The 17,401-nt window shown below is 48.8% G+C and overlaps 1 protein-coding gene across 1 annotated transcript in view; it reads left to right on the top strand.

Moving 5' to 3' along the window:
• Positions 1-10,277: 10,277 nt before the first annotated feature.
• The window catches only part of ptprr (protein tyrosine phosphatase receptor type R), a 45,069-nt gene continuing 37,945 nt past the window's right edge, over positions 10,278-17,401 (top strand). Inside the window, exons 1-2 of the mRNA XM_064318678.1 lie at positions 10,278-10,663; positions 13,410-13,732. Of these exons, the coding sequence (XP_064174748.1) occupies positions 10,603-10,663; positions 13,410-13,732 (384 nt within the window). The 5' untranslated portion in view covers positions 10,278-10,602. The remainder of the gene's footprint in view (positions 10,664-13,409; positions 13,733-17,401) is intronic.

Here is a 17,401-nt window from a genome sequence, read left to right as displayed (position 1 = left end):
CGATGATCCCTTTTTCAGACAAGGTTTTAGACATGACCTAAAATGGAAACCCGAACAGTGTAGGTCCTGCCGCTATAAATACATGCATCGTTGAAGAAGCACTATTTGAGTAGAGTGTGTGTACTGTGTGTGTGTGTGCGTCTGAGTGTGTTTATATATATATATATATGTGTGTGTGTGCGTGTATGTATGCGTCTGTGTGTATATGCATTTGTGTGTACGTGTGTGTGTGTGTGGGGGGGGGGGGGGATTCCACAGTACCCCCCCCCCATCAGAGTATGAAAAGCAGAGGTAGAGGAGAGAGGCAGGAAGTGGAGGAGAGGAGTGATATGCCTGACACACAGAAGATACCGTAGGTGTGACTCTGCAGCGCAACAAGGTTCCTGTCGGCTTTAAGCATGAACTGCCATTTTGGCTTGTGAAGGAGTAATGCTCACTGTACAGACTGGAAGTGTGAGGTTTTCTTTTTTTTGTCCAGAGATATTTTATTTTTAAAAAAAGGTCATGACCTGACTGTTGGACTAAGTGTGCATGGGGTCTCCCAGGTAACTGATTGGAATGGTGGAATCCAGGTGTGTGTCTAATTGTGAGCCAAATTAAGATCAGCTGTGCTGACTGGTGGGGTGGAGTGGAGGTGATCTTTTTGTGACTACGTTTGGCCAGTGTGGTAGCAAAGCACATCCAAGCTCTGATAAATTAGAAATGTTTTGTTTGTCTGAATAATCAGCCAGCTTTGTGACATGGCTCCTGCATTCAGCTGGGGAGGGGAGAGGGGGGGGGGCACTTCAGTGGTGAATTTCCTAAATAAATAAGGAGGCCTGGAGCTTTAGGGTGGACTTCTGATGGGTGGAATCAAAACAACATGGTAGTCATCCTCTTAGGGGACTGTGACATCACACTGAGTCACACACAGCATGGGACGGATGTGGATGGTGGCAGCATCATAATAATCATCATCATTATAATAATTTTTTTATTCTTATTATAATACTACTACTAATAAATAGTAATCATAATTATTATGTAGTAATTAACAAAAAGAATAGGTTTTATAATAGAATGTTTTTATACCTTGGACTCACTGCATGCCAGATGAATAAGGGAATTAGACAAAAAGATGAGAGATAAACATAGAAAGATTCATATCACAGGATGTGTGCATGGTGGTTAGAGCGCTTCACTGCCGTTTGGTGTGTGTGTGGTCTGTGTGAGCATGTGTGTGTGCCTCATGTGAGTGTGTGCACGAGTGGAGTGTGTGCGTGTGTGTGAGTGAGTGCGTGCGCGGAGTGTGTTTGTGTTTGTGTGTTTCTGTGCGCGAGTGGAGCGTGTGTGTGTGTGTGTGTGTGAGTGTGTGTACTGTGCGCGAGTGGAGCGTGTGTGTGTGTGTGTGTGTGTGTGTGCGAGTGGAGCGTGTGTGTGTATGTGAGTGTGTGTACTGTGCGCGAGTGGAGCGTGTGTGTGTGTGTGTGAGTGTGTGTGCGTTATGTGAGTGTGTGTGAGTGCGTGCGCAGAGTGTGTGTGTTTGTGTGTTTCTGTGTGCGAGTGGAGCGTGTGCGTGTGTGTGTGTGTGTGGGCAGGATTGACAGGTGACATCATGCACCTGTGCACTGCAGTGGGATAATGAAGCAGGGGGGGCGGTTGAAGGTGCTGCTCTTTGATCCTCTTTTGGATAGAGTATGGAGTGATGGAGTGCCCCTCTGACACCCCCCTGCCCCATTCTGCTATAATTATCGCAGCTCTTTCACCCCCCCAGGGCTGTCAGGATGGGGGGGGGGTGTGCGGAAGCTGAGGGGCAGGGCTGCTGCAGGCCATCTGCTCTGACTCCTGACCCTGCCCAGCCCACCCTCCCTCCCCCTCCCCCCCCAGCCTCTGGGGGATTGACAGGCCTGCCCTCCTGATTGTGGAGATCATGTGCTGAGGGGGCGTGGTCTGTTGCCATCAGAGACATTTACAGTCACACACATGCATTTCATACACACAAACACACAGTGTATATATATATATATATATATAAATATATATATTTATATATAATATATATATAATACACACACACACACACACCACACATATAGACACTTATTTCTACAATCCATGTTACTAGCCAAAGCGTTTGTAAGAAGGGTTTTTTTTCCTGAGTATTGGTGAAAGTATATATATATATGTAAGCTGTGGCTGAAGAGCTTCCCTGGGGTTCACTCTGTCCTCTCCTCTTATCTACTGTACCTTCATTATCTCTGTTTCATAACTCCTTTGATAAAAAAAGTGCATGTGACAGCGTGACTGAGGGCAGAGCTTAATGAGATAGTGAAGTCATAAAAATGCAGGAAATGAACCGGGAGCTCACATGCCCCTCCCCCTCCCTCCCTGCCCCTCCCCCTCCCCCCTCTTGCTCAACCAGCAGTGGCCCACACTCCATCACGGCTCTGAGATACTTAATTGCTCCTGTGGCCTTCTGGGAATTGTAGGTCAAATTCCACGTGGATCCCCTGAGGCACCCCCCCACCCCCACACCCCCCATCCGCCGTAGCCAAAGTGTGTTCGTTTCTGAGTTCATTTTCTCTCAGGGAAGAAAAAGGGGCTGGTGTGTGGGCACTGCTGGGACTGGTGCAGGGCCATGGAGGGATGTGGGCACAGAGGCGTGTGCCAAGCAGCTGGAGGATGGTATCGATCACAGGGCACATGACCACTGACCTGCCCTCCCACTCAGGGCCTGTGAGGTCACACTGTTTACAGTGTGTGTGTGTGTGTGTGTGTGTGTGAGAGAATAAGCGAGTGTGTGAGTGTGCGCGTGTATTTGTGTGTGTGTGTGTGTGTGTGCGCGTGTATGTGTATTTGTGTGTGTGTGTGAGAGAATAAGTGTGTGTGTGTGTGTGTGTGTGTGTGAGAGAGAGAGTGTGTGTGTGTGCGCGCTTGTGTGTGTGTGTGTGTGCCGTGTATGGTATTGTGTGGTGGTAGAGAATATTGTGTGTGTGTGTGTGTGCGTGCACATTTGTGTTATGGGGTATACAAACCACGTCCTCCTTTGAGGGCCGCGTCAGCACAGATAAGGTTCAATAGCCAGCAGCTACAGCGTCTCTCTGTCTCTCTCTCTCTCTCTCTCCTCCCTCTCTCTCTCTTTCCTCCTCATTTTCTCTTCTACCTCCACTTCCCTTTTTGTTTAATTCCCTTTCTCTGTATTTTAACCCCCCCTCCCCCATTCTGTACTCCAGAGGTCAAACTGTGACCGTAAAGCAGATGCACATTGTGGTGGGGGGGGGGGGGGGGCAGTGTTTACCTTTGGAAAAAATGCTACAAACGCAGCTTCCGAGTGGGCGGGGCCTGGCGTGTGCCGGGGTGAGCGGGGGGGGGCATCGGGAGGTCAGGGGTCGCGGGGGGGTCAGCGAGCGGCCCCTCCCCTCCTAAAGCGCGTGACTCGGGGCATCACGTTGGGCTGGCCTGCTTTAACACAGACCCCTTCCGCTCAGCGCCCCCCCCCCCCCCAGTCAGCTGCCTCGCCGGCGGGAATAGCGGACGGGCTGGAATGTCCGAACCCGGAGGGGACGGGGTACGGGGGGCGGGGGGGCGCGAGTGTTTGTGATCGCGCTCCTTTATGTGGGGTTACCCCACCATACAGGAATGCCTAACATCCACAGGCCTGTACATGCATACACATGCCCAATTACACACGTACACACACACACATACCCACATGTACACACCCGATTACACACCGTCTCTCGCTGTCTCTCACTCACACACACTCATGCACACTCACATACACACTCACACACACACACACACACTCACACACACACACAGGCAGTACTTCTCCCCTCCCTGTGAACTATGCTCTGACTCACCAGAGCGCATGACTGTTCCCCTTTTAATACGGCACCAGGTGCGTATGTTCAGTTTTTCTAAAGGCCAGAAATCTGAATGCAGAATGAATCCGTGTTCTCACAGTGGGATTTAACTCATGACTCAGTTCGGTGAGCGACTGCCATGTGCTGCCATGTGCTCATGTGGGGTGACATAGCTCAGGAGGTAAGAGCAGTTGTCTGGCAGTCGGAGGGTTGCCGGTTCAAACCCCGCTCTGGGCGTGTCGAAGTGTCCTTGAGCAAGACACCTAACCCCTAAATGCTCCGGCGAATGAGAGGCATCAATTGTAAAGCGCTTTGGATAAAAGCGCTATATAAATGCAGTCCATTTACCATTTACCACTCCCGTGTAGCACTGAAAATAATCAAATATGAGGCAACACTCCCCTCTGCCGGTCACTAAGGGTTAGTGCATAAAATTAATTGATTCTGCTTTTCTGATTTCATTTCACCACGAGGGGGCAGTGCAGACAAGCATCGAACAGTTGCTGTATTGAAACGGCTAAAATATCACAGGCTACTTACTGGTTTTGCAGACTGGGGGTGCAGGCTCGATGCTTGCCAGGTATCTCACTCTCTCCTTGTCTGTTCAGGCTTCTGTCTAACGCACCTGCGTGTAATAAAGCCAGGTGATGAGCCTTTCGACCTGCAGGCTGAGTTTCCCCCCTTAATAACGCTGGAGTCCGTAGCCTCATTTGCCTGTGTTATGCATGCAGGTACAGCGTGTGACTGGGCTGTTTTGACTGAAGGATGTCCGTTGGATAATTGATGTGTGATGTGTTCTTTCCGTCTGTCTCTTTTAGGGTAGTCCTACAGGTATAGCCTGTACTTATCTGCCTAATGTTACCTTCTCTTGGTACAATGCCAGTTATTGTTTATTAGGTTAATATTACGCTTGATTAGGAATGGGCCTTTTGTGCCTGCTAGGTGTTAATTTTTGTTTTCCTGGTATGAACGTTAATGTTCTCTGCTCCCGTGCTTGGCCCTGGAAAAATGCACCAGCTAATAATGTAATCTAATGCCTACCAGTGTTGACATCATAGCAACAGGCAGGCACGATTAAAAAAAATCCAATAAAGAATTATTACTATCGTGTAACTGCGCTGCAAAGCCCAGGAGTTAAGTTTCCTCAAATGGCTTTTTAAATTGAGTTATAATTATTATGTGGGTTATTATGAATTTTTAAAGTCGAGACCACTCAGCTCATTTGGAAACACTTGGCATTTAGGTTTTACAGCACGTAATAAAATACTTGCACAGCAGGGCTGTTATTGTGTTTTTTATAAAACACCTGCAGGTATCCGGAAGCATAACCTTAATTCCCCCCAAGTCTCCTTTAGGGGAGGATGAGCATTTATCTGTTTTTTGACATGACTTCCTAATGACAAGCCCTTATGTTCTTCTGCTTTGTTACAGGAGGTGGGGCACCGAGGCAAAATGTGGAAAGATCGTTTGCACAAAGGGGCTGAATGCTTAACCCCTTTTTGTGTTTTTTTAACATTTTTAATACAATCACGAAGATATCTGAACACTAATATAAGTTTTGAGATTAGCGAGGTTCTTAAGTTGGAGAACGCAGAATGGAGAAGATATGTTTTACTTGGACTTATTTGCAACAGGACAGAGCTCTCTGAAGACACTGTAAGAGGCCTCTGTCATGTGTATAGAGCGTTTATCATTTCCTTATCTTCTCCAGATGATTTTGTTCCGCAGAACCCTGCCGCGTGACAGAAATATGACTATTAGAGTTGCCTTTGGCTCTGACAACGTTGCGCACAGGAAGGCTCTGTATATAAAACTGCAGAGGAGAAACGGCACTGTTCCCCATCATTGGCTGGTTGTCAGTACGCACCAGCCACACCGTTTGGTTCTGGGTTCCATTTTCACTTGTCATTCGTATGCCGAGTAAACTGTCATGTGATCTGGAGAGCGAACGCACTCATGTTAATATACCATACGCGTGAAGCACAGACGTGACTGAGTTTGTTTCCATAAGCCCTGCATAAACAGTCTGACTGAATCTATGCTTATGGCTTTCGGCGCCTTGAATGACTTAATCAATGGGTTCATTATAATTAATTACTTTCCCACAATTATCTAGTTGTCTGTCTATATTATTTGAGTATGGCTTACAGAGAGTTGAAAGCTTTATAAATCTATTTGTCTTCCAGATAAGAACTAAAAATGAGAGTATGATTTAGAGAGGACAGAAAGCCTTATATATATATATATTTGTCTTCCAGATATGAACTGGAAGTCAGAGTGTGATTTAGAGATACTATAAGGCCTTACACATCTATTTGTCTTCCAGATAAGAAGCGGAAAACGGAGTGTGATAAACAGAGGCTTTAAATCCTTGTGTGTTCTGCAGTGTGATGGTGCTGGCGTAGCACGCAGGCTACGCGGTTCATGGTATCGATCCTGCGGTTAAGCGAGCGGCGCTGGCCATGTTTCTGTTGGGCGTCCGCGCCGCGGCGGCGAAACGCACACTTCTGTTTACGGGGCGGCAGGACGGCGGTGACGCTCTCCGCCGGGTTCCGATGACGTCCCGTATCCCCTGCCAACGACCTTCAGGTGAAACCCCAGCACCCCCCCTCTCTCTCTCTCTCTCCCCCCCCTCTTCTACAGAGGAGAGGACTGACACCGTTTTTCGCCTGGCACCACATCTTGCGATACCTTCACTGCACAGTAGATGGAGCCACATTAAAAATACTGCACAAAATAAAAAAAAAGATTCAGTGATTCAGTGATATGGAAGCAACAGTCCCTGCAGCTAGTGATATGCAGCACATTGTAAACATACCCAGTTAAAGTGTTTACTATTGTATATAAAGTAGTAGTGTGATAGTGTAATAATGTGTCCACGTCACTCTGTGTGTACAGTGGATAAATATAGGCATCGTGCTGCAAGCGGACGGTTTTAATTGAGTTAAGATGAGATCTCCTCCGGATGCCCTTCTCACAGGAAATAAAGATAAAAAGGCCTTGTCTTTCAGTATTAGAGTCCGGAGAAGGATCCTTTCGCAATTACAGTGACCCCTCATCTCCGCCCCACTCCCTCCAATTAAACCGTAAATCACGGGTAAGTGAATTGGTCAGAGAAATGCATGCTGGGTTTTTGCGTGATTGGAACGGAAGGCTGTGTGACCCTGGCTGTGATTGGCTGGCCACCCACCCTATCCCTGTGAACACGCTGCAGATATGTCATTAAAGAGGCCGGCAGGAGAAGGAGCGCTTCCAGTTGATTGGTCCGTGTGCGGAGGAGGGTGGGGCGGTGTCCAGAGCCCCGCCCCCCTCTCTTATTAACTTATTGTAGTCTCAGAGGGGGCTGCGGGGGCTGGGCTGGCGTCAGGAGTACGCTAGGCTAACAGGCTGGGGAGCACAGCCTTATTGATCCAGAGCTCTGGGTACAGCAGCACATTAAGAGACTTATCGTATAAAAAAAAATAAAAAAAAGATTTCTGTCTTTAAAAGGGCTCATTTATATTTCATGGACTGAGACATGGGCAGGACGGCTGCTAGATGTGAAACATTTATAATGCTTAATCCGTGTCTGGAAAAACTCAGCCTATTGTTCATTTATTTTTATCGAATGGCCTTAGTATTGTAGGATCCAGCACAATATAATACGTAGTTTTTAGGGTAAGACCAGAGACTTATGTCCCCTACAGGGGCGCCGTGTCAGTAGAGGCTGAAAGCGCATAAGTCTGTGATCTTGCTTCCTGGTTCTGGCGGGCCGCGGGGGCTGCTGGTTTTATTTGTTACTCTGCACTTAATTGGGTCAGGATCGGGTGACCCCCCCCCTCGCCCTCTCTCTACCGGGGCACACCGCTCTCTCAGGACCTCCTGCTCGGCGGTGAGTCACGGGAAGCCGGCTGTCTCCATCAGCGTTTTTTTTTTTGGGATGCTCCGCTTGGCAACACTGGCTCTCAGGGAGGAGTGCCGCCCTCCTCCCCCACCCCCCTCCCCACCTCCAGAAGTAGGTCAGGTTGGTCTGATCAGTCAGCATGCCCCTTCTGCAGCTCCGCTGGTGCTAAACTCTGCTCTCTCCCTGCAAACAGTGCCTGCATGCTGGGGGGGTGCAATGACATTTTGTCAGGTTGAGGTGCACATACATCACTAAAATGAGAGGACTGGTGTATGAAAAAAGTGCTGTAATTCTTACACGGTTCACCCGATGTAAATACCCTCAAATTAAAACGGACTGCACTTTAACCTCAAAAGTCTGCACTTTAACCTCATTGTTTCGCTTCAAATCCAACCTACTGGAGTACAGAGCCAAAACAACAACGTGGTGTCATCACCCGTGTATACAGTATATACAAAAACCTGGAGCAATTTGAAAATTGTGTGCATTATTGCAAAAAAGATACTCATGGCATCTCAGTCTCACGCTTTTTCCAGATGGTTGGGGTGCTATGGGAGACGTGGCCATGTAGCCACACCGGTAACTGTAACACACTGCATGACTGCCAGGCTAAGGCTGTATCCACAGCAGACCACGTGACTACTGCACTGTACCGCTGTCGATCCATAACAAACATCTTCCATGAAATTGCTCTCGGGGCCATGCAGACAGGCTAATTAGCTATCGATCACGCACATGCGAACGGGGCCCCTCCCTGTCGCTCATATTGACGTTGGCCTTTAACCGGCGATGCCGTCGGCGGTAACGAGACGACGCCGCCGTGTCCAATCACGGCCGAGCGGAACTAGCCGTACGGGACGCTAACGAGACAAACGCTAACGAGACAAACGCTCCGAGACGTGAGAGTGGAGACGTCCTTGATCCGGAAACTTGTGTTTTCTCTTATGGGTCTCTGAATGGCAATGGGGAAAAGGATTCCGATTGGACCAGCAGACCACTGCTGGGGAGCCTCTGGTATCACGAGGACTGGAGAATTCCACTCCCTGTTAAAAGTTTCTGTTTGTTCGGAAATCAAGCAAGGTGGGCTGTACAGAGGTCTCATTTAGAACTCACCTCTGTGTATGGAGCCACTGTAGTTCCTGGGGGCTTGAGGCTTATATCTGCCAGTGAAAATGCGTCCTTTAAACTTTGGACTTCAACTCCCAGCAGCCCCTAGTGAACTCGACTGGTGGTTTTACAGCATTTCCCCCCTTTCCACTCAGTCATCCTGATTAATAATTTTCTTTGTGCATTACCCACGCCGCCATAACAACAGGAAAGCCTAGCGGCGATGTGAAATAAACAAACAGCAGGTAGTCACGGTTACAGAATGAGGTTCTGAGCGGATGCTTTTGGGAGCCAGGCTCCAAAGCCTGGGCTTGCCAAAGTTACCATTAGCCTACACCCCATATATCAGCCTGACAGCCTCATCTGTAGATAACGCGCTCGGAAGGCGTACACAGGCATATAATTACCTCCGCTGTCCCTGGACTTGGGCAAGATGCTCACTCTTCCTGGTTTAATGATGTTTTAATGAGGGCAGTTCCTTCAAAAGCCAAAAATAATAAAAAATAAATACAGAACCACCCTGTGAAATTGTATACATTATGATGCACGCTCGCTTGTGTTACTCTAAAAAAATGGCTTCTCTACTGTGATATTCAGAGATTAGCTAGGTTTAGCTAGGTATGAAGAAATCCCCAGAAAGGCGGGGCAGCAGGCAGGGTAGAATAAAAGCGTTTTGGTTTTTAGGATTTCCAACCAATGCAGATCCTGCAAAGCTTTCAGTTTCACAGCCCTCCATAGAATGCACTGGAAGTCTGACCAGTTTTCTGTGTGGGCGATCGGTGCTGGTAGCAGGTGGGATCTGACTGCATTTAAAGGAGCAGACGGCTTACCTTGCCTCGGCTGTCTGATTGGCTCACAGATCATGCTCATAACTGCCAGGTGGGGTTCCCTGAGTGAGGATGGGGGACCCCCCCCCCCAAAAAAAAAAAAAAAAAACCGCTGGATGTGTAATACGCCTGGGCTGTCTTGGAGCTACTGGGAGAACAGCAATAGTCCTCTTACCCAGAATGCTTTTGGTGACGGCATGCTTCCTACAGTAACTGGGTGCACCCCAGAAGCTAAGGGAGGGGGGTGGAGGGAAATCGAACCCCAAGATCAAAGGGGAGATGTACATATTTGGCACCGGTTCTTAAGAGCTAGAGTATCATTTCCAAGCCATCTTTGTGATTGGCCACATCCCTGGGAGAACCTTGACCTTCTGACTGACCTACACAACTAAGCCACACAATACCATGATGATAGTCAATTAAGATTTTTATTTTTCATGTTAGAATAGATGTATTTTATGTGCTGTTGTGCCTCTGTTGGTCCCATCACAAAAACAATTATACTGACCTGCAGGGGAAAAAAAAAATTATATCAGCATATCGGTGAGAATATGGTCTAATAAGAATGCGACAGTTATATGTTGTACGTTTAATTACAACCTGGTCCACACACGTTCTGAAAGCCGTGTGTACGTCTGAAGGAATCTTTGCGTGTTTAACGGCAGACTACTCCTTTATTAATTATGCAGCAGTCCTCGCCCCCCCAGACGGGTCTCGTCAAGTAGCTGCGCGAGCTACTATAACCCAAGCCGCTGTGGCTGCTGCACGGGGAGGCACCGTTTGGAAATAGAGCAGCAAAAAAATACCGTAAATTCGTTCAATAGAAAGCGGTTCACAAACGCAGACTCTCGACCACGAAAGGAGAAACACAGATAGGAAAGAAAACATTAATAAATCGTATTTTAATGTGAACGTGGAAGGAAACTATTCCCACGGAAAGATGCGAGGAAGAAGCATATTCTTGTTGGTTGTTTACGCCTTGTTCCAGCTCGAGATTGCAGGTAAGGTTTCGTAATTGTTAACAGGTGCGGAGAATAACCTTGCTCACATCCAGGTTTTCTTTTGTGTAACTAGTCTTTTGTTGACCAACGTGCATGTTTTATCTGAAGGTTTTGTATGAAATGAGGACAAGTTTGTAATTTTCGGTAATTATGAAAAGAAACCGACGGCTGGCAATGTGACCGTTTGAGGCGGTTTGAATGAATTGTCGGGTCATAATTCTTGTTATGCAATATCCGAATTTCTGCAAGTTCACAAATGAGCTGATGGTTTGTGGAAAATACAGTTCATATGTGTGGTATGCCTGTAAAACAATATGTGACTAAATCCGACTAGGGCTGGATGTGAGAATTCCTACAGTAAGAATTAAGCATTTTTAATGTATACACTCCTTGCGGTATCGCTAAATGAATGGCAAGATGTCCAAGGCTAAGATTAACAGTAAAAAGCGAAGCGTTTGTGTGTGTGTGTATGTGTGCGCGCTAATATTTGTTCCCCATTAATGGGTGATCGCTGTTGCCAATCAAATCCCTGCCTCCAGTCCAATCGCATGCTTTTCTTCAGCACCAAGGAAGCAACCGTCCGAGAAACAACGCTGTAGCCGGGGAAAAAACGGACTTTAACTGAACGGAAAAAAAAGATCACGTCCAATGATCAAATTTCGCATTTGGATTGAAAGAAACTTGATACAGACAGAGAAGGGAGCTTTTTGATAACATTATACTTTATAAAAACGTAGGCTATCGGATTCTAAAATGATTATCACAGGCATTAGTTTGTATGTGCTCCTCTGTTATTGTATTCGTGAATGCATTAAGTTAAATGAATATGAATGTTATTTTATCAATTAGATCCTGGTATAGCTACTGTGCCGGCGACTTTGCAACTGTTTAACGTTTGTTATGAATGGCTTGCCACAATTATTATTATTATTATTATTATTATTATTATTAGTAGTAGTAGTAGTACAGTAGTCGCAGTAGTAGCAGTAATGATAATATCCCAACTACTATAAATAATTATTTCTACAAACTACTGATGTAGTATCAAAGGTATTTTTAGCTGCACCATGACCATTATCATTGTCATCACTCAGAGTGATTCATATTGGCTGTTATGTGTTGTGCATCGCCCATTCAAGAATGCACAATCTTTGCACAGTCCCAGGGGTCCCATGATGCAACAGGGATTAGACACTTAACGGCTCGTTTTGGAATGGGGCTACTGAGCAATCCATCCGCTGAATGGAGGTGAGAGGAACGATAGACCTCCGTGTTATCATTGCCGAGGCCTGTTTATTATGGGTTAACGGACTCTCCTAGCCGCCGTGAAGCACCTGTCAGAAGAGGGCGTGGCAGCCCGGTTTGACTGGCATGTCTCTGTCTCCCAGCGACCAATCAGCTTCCAAGGTCGAAGATTTGATGGACGGCTGAAGACCCCAGACTCCGATCAACCCCCTGCATGTAGCACTACGCTCACCTTGTGCTGTAGCGGGTCTGTCATATTTACATAGGGGCTGTGTAAAGGTCACACCGCTGTCCCTTGTCATCTTGGCTGTACGTGTCTTGGCCATTGAGTTTATATAGTGGAATGTGCCCAGGGTCGCCCAACCTGTCAAGCCTCTCTTGGGACTAATGCCTCGTGGCCATTGGCTGAGCGCGCCCATGTGACCGTGGCATTCTTTGGGCCGCACTCAGCAGTGAAAGGAGGACAGGGTCCGTAGCTTCTAGCGCTAGCGCATGAGCGAGCAAGTTAATTAAATAGGGATATCACAATGTGCACTTTCTTCCTCTCTGCCTGTCTCTCTTTCCCTATCCCTCTTTTTATATTTCACCATACTTCTCTCTCTGTACAGACCTATTAAATTAAAATGAACTACATTTTATTTGAAGGACTTGTGGCCTTAATTTGTAAAAGCTCAATACTGTAATACGGTTGAACATCTACATTTCTCTTGTGCAACTCAGAAAAATGTATCCAATGGTCGGCCATATTGTTTCACCTAATAATCAGAACATACCAGATCTTATGTATGAGAGCCCATACATGATGCATGCAAGGCTCTGTGTGGTTTTGTATCGCCTGATATCATGCATGGCTCATATGGCTTCAGGCAAGCAGCTTACATGTGCAAAGATTGAGGTCTCCGTGCCCTATGATGGATTGATTAGAACAAATAAGAACCCCTTTTTGTATTTGCCACCATATTTTATTTTCTTGCCACAACGTGACCTTTGTGAGCCTGAATGCATGCTTGTTACAATATTCAAAGCGACAAAATCAGAATCAAATTTGAAGCGAAAGGTTTGATAATGTGTGTTAAAAGGCAAAAAAAAAACAGATTAGGTCTAGATCCAGTTAAAAGTTACAAACATGCACATAAAACACATCAGTAGTGTTAAATATAAACAGTAAGACCAGTTTGGCGTAGGAGACCTGGCTACAGTAGACACTGCTGCTCAGACTCAGCTCTGCTGGGCTGTGTGTGGGGCCGCTGCTGTCCAAGGTGCTGAAGGCCTCTCTGCCTGTGGGAGGGAACCGGAGCAGATGGCAGCAGCCCCTCTGTCCCTCCCTCCCTCCACCTCTCACTCTCCATCGCGGGGTGTTGCCATGAAACCGGATCTGGGCTGGCTGTGATGGAGAGCCGTCTCGCGGTCCCCAACCCCCCCCCCCCCCCCCGTGTACGCGGCAACCGTCACCGTGTTCGACCCGTCCCCTCTTACCTCTGCCGTGTCCCCCCCTCCCCAGGGTGCTTCTCCGGGGACCATGGCGGCTTCGCCACCGCGCAGGAGCGCGAGCGGCGGCGGTGGCGGTCACAGTGGCACCTCCAGGAGAGGGGTTTGGGTTTGGACCTGGACGTCGGGGGGAGGCACGGGGGCCCCTTCCACTACCTGTCCCGCGCCAGGATCGGCAAGCTGCACCCCCCCGCCGCCGCCCCTGCCGCCGACGCAGCGCCGCGGTCCCACTTCCGCCAGGCCCCCCGAGGGCAGGGCATCAGCCTCCTGGCCCAAACCGGGCATGAGGTGGAGCTGGAGAACGCCCCGGTCTCAGCCCAGCACATCGTCACTGTGGTGAGTACACCGTGTGGGGAGGTATACCCATTACAGTGCAGTTATACCCATTACAGTAGAGTATACCTATTACAGTGCAGTTATACCCATTACAGTAGAGTATACCTATTACAGTGCAGTTATACCCATTACAGTAGAGTATACCTATTACAGTGCAGTTATACCCATTACAGTAGAGTATACCTATTACAGTGCAGTTATACCCATTACTGTAGAGTATACCCATTACAGTGCAGTTATACCCACTACAGTAGAGTATACCTATTACAGTGCAGTTATACCCATTACTGTAGAGTATACCCATTACAGTGCAGTTATACCCATCACAGTAGAGTATTCCTATTACAGTGCAGTTATACCCATTATAGTAGAGTATACCTATTAGAGTACAGTTATACCTATCATGGTATAATATATCCCTGACTGTACACTGTGCCTATTACAGTGCAGTTATACCCTTTACAGTTGTGTTATGCCCATTACAGTACAGATATACATATTACAGCACAGTACTCCCATTACAGATACAGTTTGCTGGCGGGTGGTTATTAGTATGCTGGTGGGTGGTTGTCTCCTGTGATGTCTGCTGGCGCTGGACCTCTGATACTCCCACAGGGCCCGAGCCCGAGCTGTCTGTCTCGCTGTCTCTGGGCCATGTGACAGCCCCCCCCCCCCCCCTCGCTCCGCGGTGGCGGCCAGGCTGTGTGCAGCTGGCCTTGGGGGCTGACAGGCAGCGGGGGAAACGGTGTCTCGGGAGTCGGGAGGGGTGCGTCAATCATGTTTCAGCGGAGGGTCGCAGTGCATTATGGGCCAGCGTGACAGCGGCAGTGTGTATCCCTCCGAAATCACTGGCCTGGATTCATTCTGCAGTCGACCTGAATTTGGACTGTGTTTATTTATTTTTTTTAATAATTCCAAAATGTGCCAAGTTTTATTCCTCGCAAACACAGCTTGATGCTTTAATTTTGGTCGTAAGAACTCTCCAACCTGTATTTGCCAAGATAAAATGAAGGGGTGGTTTTTGTTTTGGCCTTGAATGTACGACTGGGTTAAATGAGAGAGAACCCTCTCCTGGCAAGTCCGTTTGATTTAAATAAAGACATAGAATCTGTCTCAGGCTTCATGAGACTTAGAGCACGTTTGTGGAAGCTCGCTGGGGGTTTGGAGACGGTTAACGTTAGCGGTTAATGTTAGCGGTTAATGTTAGCGCCTTGGCCTTCGGCGGCTCTGCTGTAAATAAGGCTGTCAGTGCGCCGTGGGGCCTGTTGCTTTGTCATTTTCCCATGATGCCATTTGGTTGGTGACAGCCCTCCCTGCCTGGCAGAGCTCCAGCTCGTCTGCACCGCCTGTCTCTGATTGGCTGCGAGATATCTGGAGACTGTGTGTGTCGTGTGTCGTGTGTGTGCCTGTGTGTGTGTGTGTGTGTGAGTGCGCGTGTGTGTGTGTGCTCATGCAAGTGCAAGTGTATGTGTGTGTGTGTGTGTGTGTGTGTGTTTTGTCACGTTGACGCAGGTCAAGCTCTTGAGGGCAGGGAGACGCCAGGCGATCAGGCGAGGGTTTGTTTGTTTGTTTGTTTGTTTGTTTGTTTGTTTTGTTTTGTTTTGTGTTGTTCTGCGCCCGGCTCGATCGAAAACAAACGGCAGCCCGAGACCCAGTTTCGTAGGGAGCGGCGCTGACACAGTTTCCCACAAAGCGGAGATGTTTCGATGCCGTTACGCAGCGCCAGACGCCGCGCACCGCTCCGGTTACCAGGCCCGGCTCTGTCAGTACCGGAGCTTAAAGATATATGGCTGCTGAGCGGGTCTAATTGCGGCCCAGCTTTTGTGATGATGCTCGCGGGAGGATAGCGGGATTTCGTTTTGGCTCGCGGGCAGAACAGACGGACGGGTATCAGTGCATCGCTTAGCGCCCGCTTGTTTAGCGTCCGGGCGCCTGATTGATGTCCCCCGCCGTGATTTATCGCGCGTCCGCTCGGCTCTCCTCCAGAGCGAGAGGGGTCCGGATCTTTCCCCCCGGTTCCCCCGTTTCACCGCCAGAGCCGCGGCGGGATCGTTAGACCGCGTCTTTCTCCGCGGATTGCATCGACGGGCCGCCATCGACGAAACGTCCGTCTCCCCCCCCTTTCCCCCCGTAAGAGAGTTAGGAGCTAACGAGCCTCCGCGTTTCGGGAGCGCGTCCGGGGGGCCCCGCCTTTTCCCGATCGATTCGCCGGAACGCGCGCCCCCTGCGTGCCTGCGTGGTGCAACCCACCCGTCCCTGCGTGTGCTATCCGTCCAAGGTCAAGGAGGGGTGGGGGGTGGGGGGTGGGGTGATTTACGGTGACATAAATGGTGTTCTGGACCACATCCAAAAAATCCCGCCCTGCCACAGCGGGCCAGCTGAAATATTAATGATCAGGATCATACAGCCGGGACGCTCCCGTTGAAACTAGAGACGCCGCAAACGTCCGACAGCTTCATCTTGTGCTGGGCTGTCTTTCAGACAGAGACGCAAGTGCAAGATGTGGTTTTAATTGCAGTTACTCTACAACCAACGGAGGTCTCCTGTGGAGAGCCAAGGGAAGAGTCGCATTTTAAATTCCTCCTTTGTTATCTCAAAAGTAGGAATGGACAAAGCTGCAGCGGGAATGACCTGTTCTGCAACTGATGACGTGTTCTGCAGACCTGGATGAGCACGCCTGTATTGTGTTGCTGTTCATTGTTATTATAAAATATTGGGATATGTTGGCTGTTGATCACTGCTTGTGTCATGACTATCTCGATTGTGTAAGTTCCCTGTGTGTATATGTCTGTATATACAGTATGTACACAGGGTGTAGACATAGGGCCAAGGACATAGTGGTTTGCGGACGTATCTGCGGGCTGCTTTTTTGTCTTTTATTTGTTTGTTGGCTTATATCCGTCCGCAGTGCGGTTTTTATAACCATCTCCGTTCGTGGGACTTCACCTGTGTGCTGTCAGCCCTGCCGATTCGTATCGCTCCCCGGGCTGTCCTTTCTAATCTGGGCGAAAAGCACTTTCATTACTGGAGCAGGAAATGAGCAGGGATTATCTCGCCCGCTCCCTGTCCCTGCAGGAAGCCCAGGTGGGGGGGTTCCGTGGGCAGGAAGCGCAGGCCTGTCTCTCTCCTGATTTGCCTTTTTGGGTTAGGGAAGAGCTTCTGGTGCTGTGCTGGGACAAAGCATTGTGGGGGATGGAGTTTGTGGGTGACATTTCATGGTCCTGAATGACCTTTGCATCTGCTTCTTGTTTGGGCGCACGCACGCATGCATATACTCTCACACACGCACGCACGCACACATGCACGCACACATCCTTGAAAGGGTCCTGGTTTTAATTTCCTGGCCTGAGAGTGGTCAGAGATAAACAAGAGGGTATTGACAGTTATATCTATGCATTTCCTCTTCCTATTGCTGAAGAGTCCGGCAACGAGACGAGTTCAGTCCTGACCAATGAAACGCCCCCTTCTCCTCCCCCGGGCGACCCATCGCCCAATCACGCGCCGCCCTCCAGGGGCTGCCGGCCATGGTCAGCAGTGTCACAGTCAGAACTCGTGTTTGTGAGGGTCTGATTCTGCCCAGCGGGTGATGCCCTACGAGCTCTGTCTCGGGTTTCAGGACCGTGGACAGCGCCCAGCGCCCATCGCCCCAGCGGTTCCTCCGCAGCCCCG

Source organism: Anguilla rostrata, chromosome 19, assembly GCF_018555375.3.
Source record: "Anguilla rostrata isolate EN2019 chromosome 19, ASM1855537v3, whole genome shotgun sequence".
Classification (NCBI taxonomy): Eukaryota; Metazoa; Chordata; class Actinopteri; order Anguilliformes; family Anguillidae; genus Anguilla; species Anguilla rostrata.
Note: the sequence above shows the minus strand (reverse complement) of the source record. Positions and strands in the feature narration are given on the sequence as shown.